Source organism: Mchenga conophoros, linkage group LG5 (assembly GCF_057382185.1).
Source record: "Mchenga conophoros isolate Kocher_MC1m ecotype Shallow Benthic linkage group LG5, M_conophoros_male_GT1.1, whole genome shotgun sequence".
Lineage (NCBI taxonomy): Eukaryota > Metazoa > Chordata > Actinopteri > Cichliformes > Cichlidae > Mchenga > Mchenga conophoros.
In genome coordinates, this window is record NC_140530.1 from 2146643 (window position 1) to 2160911 (window position 14269).

The 14269-nt window shown below is 44.9% G+C and overlaps 1 protein-coding gene across 1 annotated transcript in view; it reads left to right on the top strand.

Moving 5' to 3' along the window:
• Window positions 1–1845: 1845 nt before the first annotated feature.
• The window catches only part of LOC146573573 (receptor-type tyrosine-protein phosphatase gamma-like), a 368884-nt gene continuing 356460 nt past the window's right edge, over window positions 1846–14269 (top strand). The window contains exon 1 of the mRNA XM_085272820.1: window positions 1846–2275. Within this exon, the coding sequence (XP_085128946.1) occupies window positions 2161–2275 (115 nt within the window). The 5' untranslated portion in view covers window positions 1846–2160. The remainder of the gene's footprint in view (window positions 2276–14269) is intronic.

Below are 14269 nucleotides of genomic sequence, written 5' to 3' on the forward strand. Positions count from 1 at the left end.
TAAACAACTAAATGTCATGTTTTGATTGGTCAACATGGTACATTTTTTGACCAATAGGAAAGGGCGGGGTTTTTTGGTTTTGTTTTTGCTCACAGGCGGAGAGTGATTTCCAGCGTTTTTCTTATAAAACGCAGTTTTTACCGTTTCTTCCCGCAGTAAATATAAACAACGACAGTATTCAGGAAGAAAACCAAACATTGCAGATATTTTTATCATAACTCTGGTCACAATTTAAAAACTGGTATAAAGTCCACACTTTTTCCATCAATTCTTCCGTCTGTCCTGCTCAGATCTCCAGTGGTTGTAGTCGTTGTCATTAACGTGGCTTCACTCCACATCAGCCGCTTTGCTCGCTAAAACACCGGTGTGGGCGCATAAGGACGCTGTCATAGCCTGTCAGCGATGTTGATTAGCTGCGTATATACGAATGTGAATCGCGTGATTGGCTGGACTGTGGGATAAGGTGGCATCGTTCTAATCCCATACTGGAGCAGCCAGTCACTGACTGACACTGCCAAACAGAATTATTAATGTATTTACTGTAATTTCAATTCAGGTTAGATTTTTTTTTGTGCACAACGCAGATTTTTTTCTGCGCAGAGACGTGCCAGCAGTGCACAATTGGCCACTGGGAAAAACGGGATTTTGAAATAAAGACTGACTTTGAAAAAAGGTCATTTTGGAATAAAAACGGCTGGAAATAAATAAAATGCCTCAGGAATAATCTCTATTATTGTGAAAAATAATGACCATGAAATAATATTTCACAATAATAAGTAAATTTGTATAGCAGAATGTAATATATTTCACAATAATGAGCATTTTTTTGTGTTCCATGATTTCACAATATCATTCTCACATTACATATCTGTGTCTTATTTATTCACATAGTTATTTATTTCATCTTGACCTATTTATTTATTTAATTTTGAACACTTTGGAGTTCCATACTGCGGGGGTTACAGCTGTACAGCTGTGTACCAGGCCTGCGCTTTGTCGGTGCTAATAACAGCTCGATTGCTTGGGAGGCGAGTGGGTCTATCCCACGCTTTGCCCTGAGACTGGGCTGGGAAGACATTTCCGAAATTATCGAAGCACTTTTGCAAAGAGGCTGTATCTTGACAAACCGACCAGATATCTAAGATTAAACCACTACATTCTCAGCTAAAAAGTATTAAAGCGGTATTTGGTGACACACAAACAGGGTTTTTCAAAGTTCAGTTCTGTTCGTTTCCACATGCCGGTTGTTGGTGTGCAGAAACGCCTTTTAAAAACAACGGCCACCAGGCCAAAGCAATGGTTTTGACTCGATCAGTGTTAACCCCGCCCCCTGGGTTTGATGGGTGAGGCTGACAGATAAAATAAATTCATGGTGAGACCTGAAGGAATCAAGTGTGCCAAAATGAATGAATTAAATACACCATTAAATAATTATTTAAATGTGTCAATAATTAATTAATTAAATGTGTCAAAAATATTTATTTATTTAATTAATTATTTCCCATTTTAATTAATTATTTTCAATTTCAATTAATTATTGACACATTTAAATAATTATTTAATGGTGTATTTAATTCATTCATTACGGCGGTCCTAGCGTTCTATAATTTCAAGGCTTTGTTAATTTTGTTTGAATAACCACGGTCGCTGCACTCATTCCAAGACAAACCTGAGGCGGAGGTGCAATCCTTTAATTGTGAACACACACCGAAGCTGTGGAGATGGAACATCTCTAATTATCTGTGCGTGTGCTCAGAGTGCGCGCTTCCTCCCCGGCGCTAGGATCCAGAGGACTGACCGCTCTCTCTCTCTCTCTGGCCGTTTGAAGCGTGTAGCAGAGTAGGGCTCGCTTGTTACTTGGTGGATGGGTGGAGGGATGAAAGCTACCCTCCCCGCTGCTCCAGCGCCGACTGTTCTCTGTCCCTGTGCCTAAACAGCGCTACCTCCACCGCCGCAGCCACACAAGCCAGAGAACGCTTTGAGGAGCTGCGTGCACACGCACACGCGCGCTTTCCCGGAGACACCAGCGTCCGCGCGAGTGGTATGATAAGAAGGGAATAGTGTGGACCTCTGTGGGTCCGTCCGCCTGCATCTTGCCTGCTGCGCGGTCACTGAGTGGACGGTGAGGACGGAGAGTCAACAGTTGTTCGTGGGTGCTGTATGCATGTGGACGCGCACATCCCTGCCATGTGGACACTACTGCGGTCGTGCTGTTGCTGGATTTTACCTCTCGTGTTTGCAGCCTTCGTGCTCCGTGGGGCCCACAGTCATCCCGGTAAGTTTCATCCGCACACGTCCAACACGGGCTTTCTGTTCCACACACGACCACAATTATTCACTGAATAATTGTCTGTCTCTGGTCCGTGACCTGTTTGTGTCCCTTCACGCACACTCCTAGCACAGCGTTACAACCCCGCGCTCCGTCTGCTGGAGGAACTCGGTTCACCTGTCCACACCAGCAGAGTGGGCTCGGTTTGGCTTGGATGTGATGATGTGATGGCTTGTTACCTGCCGGCTCACCCTGGAGCGAGACAGTGGGGCTGTGACGCGTTCACACAGCCCCACTGCAGTGAGGCTCTAATCTGTGTGGGGGAGGCAGACCTGATGTCTGTGTTTGGGCTGACACTAGACCCACAGCACCTGATTGTAACACTGCACGCCTGCTTTACAGTGAACGGTGGAAAATGTCCTGCTCTGTCTTTTTATTAGGCCTCTCCAGCTGTTCTATGAGGCAATTTTACCCTCACCTCCAACACCGGACCTAAACCCTTCACTTGTTAGGAAGCAATACTTGTACCACAGATTGTTCTTTGTCTTCTCAAAGGTAGAAGAGGACAAGTGTGTGATCACATTCAGAAATAAAGCCCACAAATCGAATTTGACCTTGACCACGCTGCACTCTTTCGACTGTGGAAGATGCTGCAAATAGACATTCAACACTTTCCGGGCTGTCAGCCCAACAGAAGCTATAGATGTGTAATTACCACCCACTCAGCCACAAAAGGCTCACACGTATTCCACTTGTATGCAGTAATATCTAACAAAGCAACGAGCCTTTGTTGTTTGCAGGCGTTCAGCACCAGAAGGTGTACCTACGTTTGAAAGATGTTGGATAATGGTATATGCCGATACGTACCTGTATCATGGGATGTCAACAAAGGCATTTCCTGTGGCACGCTTGGATGCTGTAGTGTCAAGGAAGGGCCCACAGTGTGCAGGTAACATGACAAAGAAGAAGCCAGCGGCCACATTCAAAGTGCAGCATTTATGCTGTGTTGAGTCACATCCCCGTAATGCTATGGGTGAACACACATTTTTCACATAACCTGCCATGAGAAGAAAACCACTGACCCCATTGGGCCCTTTACCTTACAGTAAACTCTGTTTGGCTCCCAGACCCCCACCCTGAGGAGCCAGGCTGATGTAGAAGTCCTGTGGCCGTCTGTGGATATGACACGTTTTCAGAGCTGCTAGTTAAAAAAGAATAGACTGAAATAGCCTTTTATTATCATTGTACGTGTACAGTGAAATTGTGGGTGCTCATGCACATTATTAGACAGCAGCAAATGACAAGCAGGAGAAATATAGTAGAAATAGTAGAAAAGCACACAATTGAGAACAAAATAGTTGCAAAGTGCTCAGACGTAGTGCAAAGAAAAGAGTCCATGTGTGAGTTGCCCGAGTGATGAGGTTTACTGAGACTATGGCTCAGATTGGTAAGGTGTGTGGGAGTGTCAGTGGTAGACAGTATTAGCCTACTTTCAAGCTCAACTACATTAGCTCTGATGTGTCAGATATCACAAAACACACTCACGGGAGAGTTTCTGGGACTGCTGTACTGAGCAGTAGCGTGCCTTTGCTCGAACAAACCGTACCAGTGCTAGTGACACTTTGGGAGCGACTGACGGATTTTCAGACGTAGAAAGTTAAAGTTTATCTCAGACGCTCATGTCAATCACAATCTGATCACAGATCCGGAGAAAAGCAGAGTGCAGGGAGAGTGAGAGGGACCCACTGACCCACTGGTGGAGAACGTATACTTGGACTCCTTGAAAACACAAAGATTCAGTTTCTGCTCAGAGGAAATACTGAAGCTAAAAAAAGAAAGTCTCAGGGTGTGTGACATCTGGCCAGGAAACGTATTTATCTGACAAAAGTCAAAATTAGCTGCGTGATGCTTTGTCTTCTCAAACATAATAACTCGTCCTGCAATCACAAACCGTCTCCTTTTTGTGGATCTAAGGATGGAGCGTGTGAAAATGTGCACAGTGCTAATATGTTTCTGTCTGTTCTCTGTCTCTGCTTGACCGGCTCTCGACTCAGACCCATGCAGCTGTCATGATAGTGAGCCCAAGGTGGCGGCTCGCTGTCGAATGGCTGACAGACGCAGTAGAAACAGAGATGAGCTGCTGTCCTGCTGGGTATCGGCATTGACAGCCTCTGGCTTGCTTACTTTCCCATTAGCTGTACGGAGAAACATGCAAACGTGGATCACGCCAGTGTCTGTGAAATCAGCCGAAACCCCACAGAGCAGCAAATGATCTAAACATGAGAAACACAGTGAGCTTCTCCTCAGAGTTCTGTGCAAATACATCCAGGAGTTCAAATAGGAAAGTGCAAACAAATTCAAAATTCTTCAACATCCTGGTTGTAATACAGTCCTGTCACAGACAGATCACTCTGTCACGCCTTATAGTGGGCGTGGCTGTGGCTCAGGAACGAGAGCTTTGAAGGTTGCTGGTTCGATCCCTGGCTGCTTCACACTGGATGGGCGTGATACTCGCAGCAAGTATCACGCCCATCCAGTGTGAATGTGTGAGAATGTTGGATAGAAAGAACTTGTCCCGTGTCCGTTCACTAGTTCTTACAATGCTCGTCCAGTGTGTAGCGGCACCGTCAGAAGCACGCGTACTTTGTGCTGTTATGTCTGCAAAACTGACCTGAGTGCTGTCAGTGCCCCCTCGCCCTCATAGTGGGCTGTTTGTAGCCACAAACATGTGCTCGCTGTGCTTCTCTGTTGGTTGGGGTGTTGAGAGCAGTGGCTGTCACTGCAGGGTGTCTGCTTGCTGACACGGGGCACCACGTTTGCTTTCCCATCTGTGGTGTGCACTGTCACACCCCGTCACGGTGCCACCCGTCAGCCCCGGGTTAACCAAACACACAGAGGTCGGTTGGTCCTTTAGCCTGATGCATTCTCTGCAAGCTGACAGGGAGAAACACAAGAGTCACTGTCATCTGTAAAGCTAGCACACCTTTCCCACAAGCACCACCCCCTGCTCCTCCATCTATCTCCATCTCGTTCCTCTCTAACTCTCCGTTCATCTGTCACAGTGGATATGCTCACAACGTCTTAAACACCAAAAAGACCAAGGAGATCATTGTAGATTTCCGGAAGAGGGGCCATAACAACCATCTGGCTCTCTTCATTGGCAGTGAGGCGGTGGAGAGGGTGAGCAGTTTTAAATTCTTGGGGGTAACTGTGACCGAGGACCTGTCCTGGGGCAACCATATCACCTCAGTCCTCAGCCCAACAGCGCCTCTACTACCTGAGGAGACTGCGGAGCGCACACATTCCCAGATCTCTGATGTTGAACTTCTACAACTGTGCCATCAGCAGCGTTCTGACGTATGGATTTCTAGTGTGGTTCCCCAGCTGCACCAAGGCCGATCAGCAAGCACTCCAGCGGGTGGTGAAAGAAGCTGGCAGAATTATTGGAACAAGTCTGCCAGAGATCAGTAATATCTTCCCCACTCGCTGTCTGAGGAGGGTGCACAGTATCCTGCGGGACCAACATCACCCTGCGCGCCACCTTTTCCATCTGCTGCCCTCAGGGAGAAGGTACAGGTCTATACAGGCCAGAACATCCAGACTGGCCAACAGCCTGTATCCACAGGCTGTGAGGCTCCTGAACTCTCTGCCCCCCTCTCACGGACAATAACCATATCCAACTTCTTAATAGCAATGAACTGGTCTGCATTGGTGCATCATATCTTTATTCTCTTCCCCCTCCTGCCCCCCCCCCCCTCTTTCTTAAATAGATAACTATCATATCTGATATCATATCTCACAGTACAATAATATTGAATGGGTTGCATTGTTGTATTTTGTCATGTTTCTCAGGTCTTTGTCTGAATTTCTACGAACATTATTGCTAAGGATTGTCTTATTGCATTGGAGTCACACTGGGTTAAATATGTACACTTGGGTTTTAAGGGGTATTTATTATTTTCTTCTTTTTTTTGGGGTTGTATGGAAGCCCCAAACGCAATTTCATTGTTCTTGACAATGACAATAAATAAATAAATACTAAAATACAGGGGCCAGGCTCATAACTGTAGGCAGGCCTGCGTGTCACAAGCCTCGTAGTCACAGTAATGCAGGAAGACGGCTGACATTTAGGATGGGGCTGGATATGCTCCGTGGCCTTGGGTTTCTAACATTATCATCATCATCATCTTGGTGCTCACTGAGCTGTTATCTGTCCTCTGCTGTGGCCGGAGTGGGGAACGCACACCGGCTCACAGGTCACTTTATCATCAGCACGGCACCCCTGCTCTCCTTAATAGACTGATTAAAAGATACTGCTCTGTGTGTGTGTGTGTGTGTGTGTGTGTGCGCGCAGGGGTGGTGTCAGGCAGTTGGTAGATGTGGTTTTGTCATGAGGAGGTAGCAACAGGAGAGGCATCGGGAGCCAGATTAATGAGGACAGAAGAAGAAGCATCCTCTTTAAATCACTATTGATTTTTAGCAGGAAAGTGTGCTGCTCGCTGCACACAGGGGGACTACAGATAAATAGTTCTGATAATGATAACAATAGCAATAATGATATTAAGCGCAGAGGCACTAATGATATCTGTAGAATGTGGTGAGGGAGGCCAAGTGTGCAGCATCATTTATTCTGCTGTGAGCCTGCTCGGCTGAGCGTGCCACTGCAGAGTCCACTTGTTCAGGCTGTTCTTCTGATTGCTACGTGAGTAAGGAGTGTAGACTGGAAGGACAGAGCAGTCCTGCTGGCTCCAAAAGGATCTCCATTCTTTTCCTCCTGTACAGTTTTAGCTCTACGTCAGGTTATTTGGAGGGGCTGTGCTGCCCAGTATATTTTCCAGAGGAAGCTCCATCCAGCCCGTAGCAGCTATTTCCACCTGCAGTGTAGCCCTCCATCTCTGCTGCTTTCGTTCTGCTTTGCTAGGTCTCGTTTGCTGGCGGCAGGAGCCATATGTTCTCCTTGCCCATGCTGTTATCACCATAATGTTTCTGAAGCAGATATTTTTCAGACTTTATCGTTAGTGTGACTTTTTTTCTCAGATAAATCACACGATAAATTTTTTCTGGAACAATTTGCAAAAAACATCTGATGTAGAAAATATGAGACAGTTAAAACACAGATGCAAATAAATGTTAAATTCATTTTTGAAATTTCATCACAAAGTTCACTCGTGAAAAATGGCCTGATCCAAGTCAGCTTTGTGACGCGATGATGGATGAAACATTAACCAAGGTAACCGGTAGTGTTATGAGCCACTGTGACATCACAACGTGCTCAGCTTGTACCAGCGTTGAGCGTGCACCGTACATGCTACAGTACAGCTGTCATCACACAGACAAAACTCAGCTTTTGTCCCTGTTTGGAATCTAGTCTCATTTATTATTGAAATGCTGATTAAAAAGCAGCATGGCCGTACACCTGCACTTTCAAAAATCAGTCAAAAATTGAGAACCAGCCCTTAGTGTGGCAGAAAGCAGCACATTCCTCCTCTACCCTTCTTTGCCACTGTGGTACCATTGCCTCTACCTCTGTCATACTATATCATTGCATACTGTCCAAAGTTTGACGTTATACCCCGCATGCTGATACCATACCAATGTCATGCCATGGGCACATCATGCATTACTGTGAGATCAGGGTGCAAAGAAACTAAAAAGATTTCCCTCTAACACAAGAATGAAACATCATCATTATTTCAGCTCTGCGCTCCTGAAAACTGAAAAAGCTGCCAAAGAACAGCCAGTTTGTTTGACTGAGAGAAGTTAGAGTGAATTTCCATCCAATACAGTGGTCCCGCCTTTATCGCGGGAGTTACCTTCTAAAAATAACCCGCAATAGGTGAAATCCGCAAAGTAGCCAACTTTATTTTTTACAATTATTATAAATGTTTTAAGGCTGTAAAACCCCTCACTACACACTTTTCTCAGACAGGCATGAACATTTTCACACTTTTCTCTCTTGTGTAAACACTCTCAAAGTTCAAACCGTCATAAATAAGTTCAGTATTATAGAACGAAACCAAACCCTGTTTTCAGGTCCAGAACATGGGAATAGAGCAGCTGCGAGAGAATTCAACATTAATGACTCAATGGTACAGAAGTAGATGATGCAAGAAGAATGAGTTGTGTAACGTTTGACTTACAGTGGTTTGCAAAAGTATTCGGCCCCCTTGAACTTTCCCACATTCTGTCACATTACAGCCACAAACATGAATCAATGTTATTGGAATTCCAGGTGAAAGACCAACACAAAGTGGTGCACACGTGAGAAGTGGAACGAAAATCAGACATGATTCCAAACATTTTTTACAAATAAATAACTGCAAAGTGGGGTGTGCGTAATTATTCAGCCCCCTGAGTCAATACTTTGTAGAACCAGCTTTTGCTGCAGTTCCAGCTGCCAGTCTTTTAGGGTTTGTCTCTACCAGCTTTGCACATCTACAGACTGAAATCTTTGCCCATTCTTCTTTTGCAGACTCCAAGAGGTTTTCTTCCAAGACTGCCCTGTATTTGGCTCCATCCATCTTCCCATCAACTCTGACCAGCTTCCCTGTCCCTGCTGAAGAGAAGCACCCCCAGAGCATGATGCTGCCACCACCATATCTGACAGTGGGGATGGTGTGTTCAGAGTGATGTGCAGTGTTAGTTTTCCACACATAGCTTTTTGCATTTTGGTCTCATCTGACCAGAGCAGCTTCTTCCACATGTTTGCTGTGTCCCCCACATGGCTTGTGGCAAACTGCAAACGGGAGTTCTTATGGTTTTCTGTTAACAATGGCTTTCTTCTTGCCACTCTTCCATAAAGGCCAACTTTGTGCAGTGCACGACTAATAGCTGTCCTATGGACAGATTCCCCCACCTGAGCTGTAGATCTCTGCAGCTCGTCCAGAGTCACCATGGGCCTCTTGGCTGCATTTCTGATCAGCGCTCTCCTTGTTCGGCCTGTGAGTTTATGTGGACGGCCTTGTCTTGGTAGGTTTACAGTTGTGCCATACTCCTTCCATTTCTGAATGATGGCTTGAACAGTGCTCCGTGGGATGTTCAAGGCTTGGGAAATCTTTTTGTAGCCTAAACCTGCTTTAAATTTCTCAATAACTTTATCCCTGACCTGTCTGGTGTGTTCTTTGGACTTCATGGTGTTGTTGCTCCCAATATTCTCTCAGACAACCTCTGTCACAGGGCAGTTGTGACGGCCTCAGAGGCCTCTTTTTTATTTTTGGTGATATCGCCCTGCTCTAGCGTCAACATAATATTACCGCATTGTGTGTATAAGGACCCCAAAATGGCACCTGTTAAGAGACATGCGTATGAAGCCCATTTTAAACTCAAGGTTATCAGTCACACAGTAGAACATGGGAATAGAGCAGCTGTGAGAGAATTCAGCATTAATGAATCAATGGTACAGAAGTGGAGGAAGCAAGAAGAATGAGCTGAGTTAAGTTTGACTTATCCCACTGTTTTGTTTTGCTTAATGCGCCTTATAATCCGGTGCACAAAATGGTCTGAAAAATATGTATTTGACCTGTTTATGTGGCACACTGCAGTTTCATGTTGCAAAACACCTCTTTTTAACTTTTGTGGATATTATACATGGTTATGCTCAGGATATTTCAGCCCATTTCTACTGAAAATGTTAAATTGTCAGCAAGGAATTTGCATTTGCACTGTTAAATTTTTACATAGCATTAATACACATAAAAAACAGCTGCTTGTTTAAGTAAAAAATGAATTGATGGGGGATTTTTGCACTAATAAATTTGTGGAGTTGTAACGTATTTTGTCTCGCGTCAATTATATCGTCAGTTATATCGTTATCGCAAATTTTCAAATATATATCGTGATAAACATTTTTGGCCATATTGCCTTGCCCTATGTGTGTACACGTGTACAAACGCAGTGTTTCATTGATTCCTGCATGCAGAATCCTTTACATTTAGATGAGTCTCTTGGAGAAAAATTATTTTGGAATGCATATCTTTTAACCTTCTCATCACTTGTTTAACTTTTTTAAGTTTTTGCAGCCCTCTACAGTTCCACGATGTCATCTTAATTTCTAAAACATTGGACATAGCTGCAATTTTCAGATGATCTTCTCATGCTAGTATATAGAAGTGTACCTTTAGACAACCAAAACAATGCAGACAACACAGATGCTTCTAACTGCATCAACCATTGAACACAACCCCTCTGACCTAAGGGCCAGTTTCCCCTTCTCCTTACTACACACTCCGGTAATGCTAATGACCAGTCCACAGTTATTGAAGAATGATCCAACATTATTGATATTGACTTATCCTGAACTTAAACACTCCCTCCATTGTTAGCTTTTACATACAAATAATAATTGCTTTGCCAGGAATTTATTGCTATCCCAAATATACTCATGTAAATAAATTAAATGTTAGGGGTCTACTGTGCTTTAACTCTATTTAAATGTAACTATAACTCAGAGAGTCCTCCTGGAAAACAAAAAGTAATCGATCCCCCCCCCCCCCCCCCCAAAAAAAAAGAAAAAAAAAAAAAAGAAAAAAGAAAAAAAAGGGGGGGGGGGTATACTCACAATGCAGGTAATCACCAGCGTCTTTAACCCCCGTACAAATTAACGGAGGCATGTACAGATGTTCAGTGTGAATATATTTCAATGATCAGTTCACAGTAGCCCCAGGAATTAGCTGCCAAGCAAAACGTTCAATTATTTTACCAACTTTATCCGTATCGCTATTCATCCCGCTCTGCTTGGATCCGCGTAACGAAAGTCTCTGCGTCCTCCGGTTTGCCAAAAGTCAGTGTTTTATCCTTGTAGGTCACTAGGAGCCTGGCGGGGAGAAGCATCCCGTGTCTTATCCCCATGCCGCGGAGCTGTCGTCTCATGAGTCGAACTCTTTCTGCATCTTATGTATGCCGGCTGCCATGTCCGGGTAGAAACGCACCGGTTTGTCCTCGTAGAGTATTTGCTTTTTGATTTTGGTCGCTTTCAGCACCATTGCCTTATCCCTATCGCTCAGGAATTTCATGATCAGTGTTCTTGGGGGGCGTTTGGGTCGTTTCTCGGGCCGATTCGATGCGCCCTTTCCAGGAATGGCTTTGATTTCCGCAGAGGGATGTCCAGTGTCTCCGGGATCCAGGTTTCCAGAAATGCGCAAGCATCCGTTCCCTCCACCTTCTCCGGTAAATTCACCAGTCTCAGGTTAGCCCTCCTGGCCCTTGTTTCCAAGTCCATTACTTTGTCCTCCATATCTCTGGTTTTCTTTTCGAGACTCTGGACTTTTCTCTGAAGGCTATCGACCGTGTCCTCAGTATCGGAAATGCGTGTCTCGACATTTACAATATGCTCCTTACACTCTCCGACCTCGTTTCTCACTCCCTCAATTGAAGCCATTATTCCGTCAAACCTGTTGGAGAAGTCGGTTTTCAAGTCTTTGATAGCTTCAAGAATCGGAGCGTGACTTGGTCCTTCCTCTTCAGCGCTAATTGACTCTTCTGACATGGCGCTAGCTTTAGCTTTTCCACTTTGTTTAGTTGGTCCGAAATCAATTTTAGGTTGTGAGGGTTTACCACGACCCCTGCCCGATTTACCTGGTGCAGACGACATAAAAGAGTCCTAAGCGCGGATACCGTTAGAGTTTAACTTCAAAAGTTGATATTACGTTAGGTGTCTTGGCAAAGATTCACGGAGGAGGGAAGTGTGCGTCTAGCTAACGCGCCGCCATTTTAGGAGTGTTTCTCTTGATTTCTTTAGTAAATGCATTCACCTGCACAGCTAAACGAACCCTGACAGCCAAGTGCTCATCTTAGCTAGCTAGGTCTCAGGACCGAGCTAAGGACGGTAGTTACGGATTAGCTTACAAACACGTTTAACTTACCGAAAAAGTGCAGCGGGGCCTCGGGTCCTTCTGTCGGGTAGTCCAGTTTACTGAAGAACACCTCAGGCTGTCAGGTTAAAACACTTGGTCGTGTTTTCGTAGCGTAAACGCTGGCCCTCCTCTCAGAGCCTACGCTCTATCTGCTATTCCCGAACAGAGATACGCAAGTTTCTCCGTGACTGCAGCTGCCAGTCAAAGCTCTTATGATGACGTTTCACCCCAATTTAACATCACCGCGGTAGGAATTAGAGTCAAACGTATGGGAGAGGAGACCCCTTGAACATCAATCAGCGCGATGAGAACTATTGAAAACAAAAGAAAGAATCTTTGGAAAAAATTATCTGAGGAGAATAAATTTATTTTAGTCTGACCCCAGTCCCATCCACTAACGTGGAGGAGGCGGGGTTTATGACCTATACTGCAGCCAGACACCAGGGGGCGATAGAGAAGTTTTGGCTTCATTTTTGGGGAGCTGTCGTGTCGTCCATGTTTTCTACAGTCATTGGTCCAAACGTTGTTTTTTTTTTCATACCGATGAAATGCCAGTTTGGCAGCACGTAGCGAGGCTCCAAACGCTTACTGCTCCGACCTGGGTTACGCCATGTCGCAAGTTTTGTGAGGTGCTTTTGTGAAATTTAATGGATCGGATTGCATTTTTTATTTCTCCCTGATATCCAATCCAGTCATTTAGGTCAGGATACCGATACTGTATGTCGGATCAGTCAATCTCTAGTCAAAAATAAGCTCAAAGTTCTCAGCAGACGATTTGATATTGTTGGTGCCAATGACCTCATTGACCTCATTAGTAAAACTCTCTGGACCAAGCACTAGAACTTCAACAGTGCGTGAGGTACTAAGCCGGTTCTGTAATCTGTCAGTGACAATGGTACACTGATCTTTATCTAAGCATAGAAGAATTGCCAGTAATGCTGTGTTGCTGCTGTGATTCTGTTGAAGAGCACACTGAAATTGATCAAACGTTACTCTCCCCCAGACTACAGCTTTCATTAAGATTTAGGAGATAAATGGACGTTTGGAAATAGGCCTGTAATTGTGTAAGAGAGCGGGATCTGCAAAGGGGTCTTTGAGCAGAGCAATGATGGTGGCGGTTTGAAAGTAAACTGGCATGGCCTGATAATGCAGAGGAGCCACAGGGAGGTGACAGGTAGAACCTCATTAGGGAATTTTGTCCAGTGGGTAGCTGTGTTACTAAAAAAGACAACAAGATGAATTAATCAATCAAAACATGTAGCTTCGTTTTCACTGACGTTATGAAAGCACTCCAGCTATTAGCCAGTCTCACACTTCTTTCTTTATTGTGTCCCATCCTGTTTGGCAAATGCAGCGACACCCTGGAAGGCTGCGGTTGCATACAGGCCCAAAATAATATAAAGGGAAAAAAACAAACAAGAGAGTGAAGACAACAACATGGAGACAGCACAAGATGCACAACGAGATGCTGCACCAGTGCAAACCTGTGCTCTGGCAACAGCAGCTCACGCTGACGGTCTGTCGGCTGGCGTGGAGGACAAGCCTGACCGCTGACGACTCCAGAAAAGGGAAGAAGACGACAGCACCTGAAAAGTCACAGAGAGTTCAGCCCTCATAGTCAAAGTTGTCGTGTTGGATGCAGCACAATGTGATTTGACTCTGACATTTTGGATGGCTGCCAGGTGATGTTTCCTTTGGCCACTGGCCCTTGTTCCTCCTCCACTGCCACTGTGCTGCACGTCACCACTTTCAAGTACTGTGTTCTTTTGTCAGGCTCGATGGGTGCCCGCTCGCTCCGGAGCGGTGACAGCGCTCTGATGCAGCAGTGAAAGGTGCACATGGGTGTTTCTGCGTTTCCCAGAACACTTTCTCATTGTTAGTGGTAAAGTGCACTTCACTCCACTTCCATCAGTCATCCCTGCTGACAGTGGAATGGAAGCAGCTGCCACCATGTTACGAATATATCTGCTGTAACAGTGACACCAATCCTCACGTTTTACATAACTGTTTCATAAGTTTTACTTTCCTTCTTTCTTTTCTTTTTCCTCTTTTGGTCGAGCCGTTTTCATTTCTTACTTCTGGGTGTTTGCACACGCAAAATAATTTTCCGTGATTTCCATTCACAAAGTTTACGAGAACAAAAGTGAAT